This window comes from Glycine soja, chromosome 6 (genome assembly GCF_004193775.1).
Source record: "Glycine soja cultivar W05 chromosome 6, ASM419377v2, whole genome shotgun sequence".
Lineage (NCBI taxonomy): Eukaryota > Viridiplantae > Streptophyta > Magnoliopsida > Fabales > Fabaceae > Glycine > Glycine soja.
In genome coordinates, this window is record NC_041007.1 from 34,243,533 (window position 1) to 34,246,404 (window position 2,872).

General features: G+C 39.0%; 1 protein-coding gene across 1 annotated transcript; it reads right to left on the reverse strand.

The window, feature by feature from the left end:
* Positions 1-1,372: 1,372 nt before the first annotated feature.
* Positions 1,373-2,597, reverse strand: LOC114414317. Its single transcript, XM_028378594.1, has 2 exons — positions 2,212-2,597; positions 1,373-2,130 (listed from the first exon to the last, which is right to left on the reverse strand). The coding sequence occupies exons 1-2, from the start codon at positions 2,464-2,466 to the stop codon at positions 1,582-1,584; spliced, it is 804 nt and encodes a 267-aa protein (XP_028234395.1). The 5' UTR covers positions 2,467-2,597; the 3' UTR covers positions 1,373-1,581.
* Positions 2,598-2,872: the final 275 nt, after the last annotated feature.

Below are 2,872 nucleotides of genomic sequence, written 5' to 3' on the forward strand. Positions count from 1 at the left end.
CAAACAACCTCTCCGAATGTATAAATAAGGTTTTGAAGGATTGTCGCAACATACCGATAACAACGTTGGTGAAATCAACATACAGTAGGTGTCGAAAGTACTTTGTTGATCGTGGTCGCCAAGCCCAAAGACAATTAAATGAAGGACAAGTATATTGTTCTAAGCTTGTTAAAAAACTTAGAAAAAAATCAAGAACAAGCTTGTTTGCACATCGTTCGTGTGTATGATATCCACTCGACAAGGTTTGAAGTTGAGGAGACCTTCAATCCTATAACGCAACATGGCAGACAAAAGTGGGCAGTTAACATGAATGGCCATTATTGTCAATGCGGAAAGTATTATGCGCTTCACTATCCATGTTCACACATTATTGCAGCTTGTGGTTACGTGAACATGAATTACTACCAATATATAGATGTTGTTTACACAAATGAGCACATCATAAAAGCTTACTCTGTACAATGGTGGCCTCTTGGGAATGAAGCGACTATTCCTCCTTCTAATGAAGCATGGACACTTATCCCTGACCAAACTACAATTTGTGCGAAAGGTCGGCCAAAATCAACAAGGATGAGGAATGAGATGGATTGGGTCGAATCATTTGAGCACCAACAAAAATGTAGTAGATGTGGAGCAGAAGGGCATAACAGGCGTCGCTGCCCAATGCAATCTGAGCGTGGGAGTTGTTCAAATCATTGATTTATGAATGTTACTCTAGTAACTTGTATTGGTTTAAGTTCTCTTCAATGTATTTAATTTGTGGGGTTCAATGAATTCGTTAGTTAAAAATATTACTTATTTTGGTTTGTGTACTTTAGTTATTTGTGGGGTTCAATGAATCCGTTAGTTAAAAACCCTAAACCCCAAATCGAAAACCCTAAACCCTAAACTCTAACCCATAAACCATAAACCCTAAACCACAAACCACAAACCACAAACCACAAACCCTAAACTCTAAACCATAAACCACAAACCCTAAACCCCAAACCCCAAACCCCAAACACTAAACCCCAAACCCTAAACCCTAAACCACAAACCCTAAACCCCAAATCATAAACCAAAAACCCTAAACTCTAAACCATAAACCACAAACCTTAAATAATAACCCCTCAACCCTAAACACAGCTTGAGTGAAAGTGGGGAGTCCAATGCTGTAGTTAAGGGTATTCAAATTGATACTAAAGGAGAACTATCTACAATGATGAACTATGGACTTAGTCAATGTGGACTATCTGCACATATGGCATTGGTGTTTGTCGTTAGTTACTAAAATTATTTATTTTTCGTTTGTCTACTTTATTTTTATTTTTAAACTTTATTTATTATTATAGTTTGATGCGCGACATAAACTATATCCATTAGTAAGGCCTAATAAATGAGATACGATAGATTAACTGTCAAAATCAAATGTCATACATACAACAACAAATTTAAACAAAGATAACAAAATCAATCGTTATGATGTCTGTGATGTCGTGAGGATGTGCCACATGGTTGATCCCATCTTCGCGCTTGACGATCAAGATTTCTTCTGCCGCGATGTCTCCCCGCTTCTACTTGCTCAGCCTTAGCAGAAAACTCCTAACGCAAATCAACACCTAATAAGTCACCCATATCAGGTATTGCTCCGGGTACATTCCATTGCGGAGCTAATGGGGCGTTAGGTGTTGCCATTGGGGCATCGTGTTGCTGTGAAGGAGTCATAGTCGGCCATGAAAAATGAGGATGTGTTTCCGCAACACCACCGAACGAATGTTCGCTCGCAGAAGTATCAGTGTGATGACCTTCAAAAGGATACTGATACATCTGTGAAGGATACTGAGAAAATGTTGTTGGCGTGTAATACATTCCATGACCATGCTCCATCATTTGTTGGGAATATTCTTCCGCTTCAACAGCCTCTCTTCGTCTGCCTATGCCCCGAGTTTCAAAACTTGACTGATGAATGTGAAACTCTTGTGTTGGAAATTGACACTCTGATGCTGGACCATGTGACACTGGCTCAGTGATTCTCTTTTGCTCTTCAAATAAAATTGCTAACTTTTCCACGTAAGGCACGAGATCATCAACTGTCCATGTGTTCCTCCCTTGTGGTGACACCATATACTGTAAAGTCTCCACAACTTCACCCTGCAATTATTAGCGTCAGGAAATTAATGCTCATGCTTAACAAAATAATTTGAACTTAAACATTGAAAAACAGATAAATACCAATGTAGTTGTGTTTACATTGTTTGGGTCGACAAACATCTTTGTTTTACGCCTATACCAGACCATGTAGTCGGATTTAAAACTCAGTAGGCCCTCCTGTCGAGGATAAACGTCGACCCTAAACTTAGCTCGATTGTTTAATTGACTGATCATTGGGGCCAACAGCTGGAACCAATTTTCATCTTGTTTTCCTTTGACCATTATGCCATGGACATTCTGCGGTTGCGAAGGACACCTGGGAATAGGTTGTTGCATTCCAAATTGTCACAAAACTCTATCGGGTTGGTGCCACTCAAAAACATGGAAACAAATCAGTGGCACCACCGCGAACCATGCTACACTTCCAACCACACAAATTGGAGGCAACGCTGCCATCACAGTTGCTGTGTAAGGCTCCCACACAAACTGCATATAACAACACAGTTGTCAATTTTCAATCAAACATAACATATTAACATTTCATTTAACCAATACATTACGATCTTCTTACCTCATGTCGTTTCATGATATCCAATTTGTGAAGGAAAACTCTAAGATCATCATTGCCAATATGCTGATTTCCACGTCGCAGCCACCTACAAAAAAATGAAATCATCATTGTCAACACGTTACATTATTAATTATTTTCAAATGAAATCTAATTTTTTAAATGACAAACCTG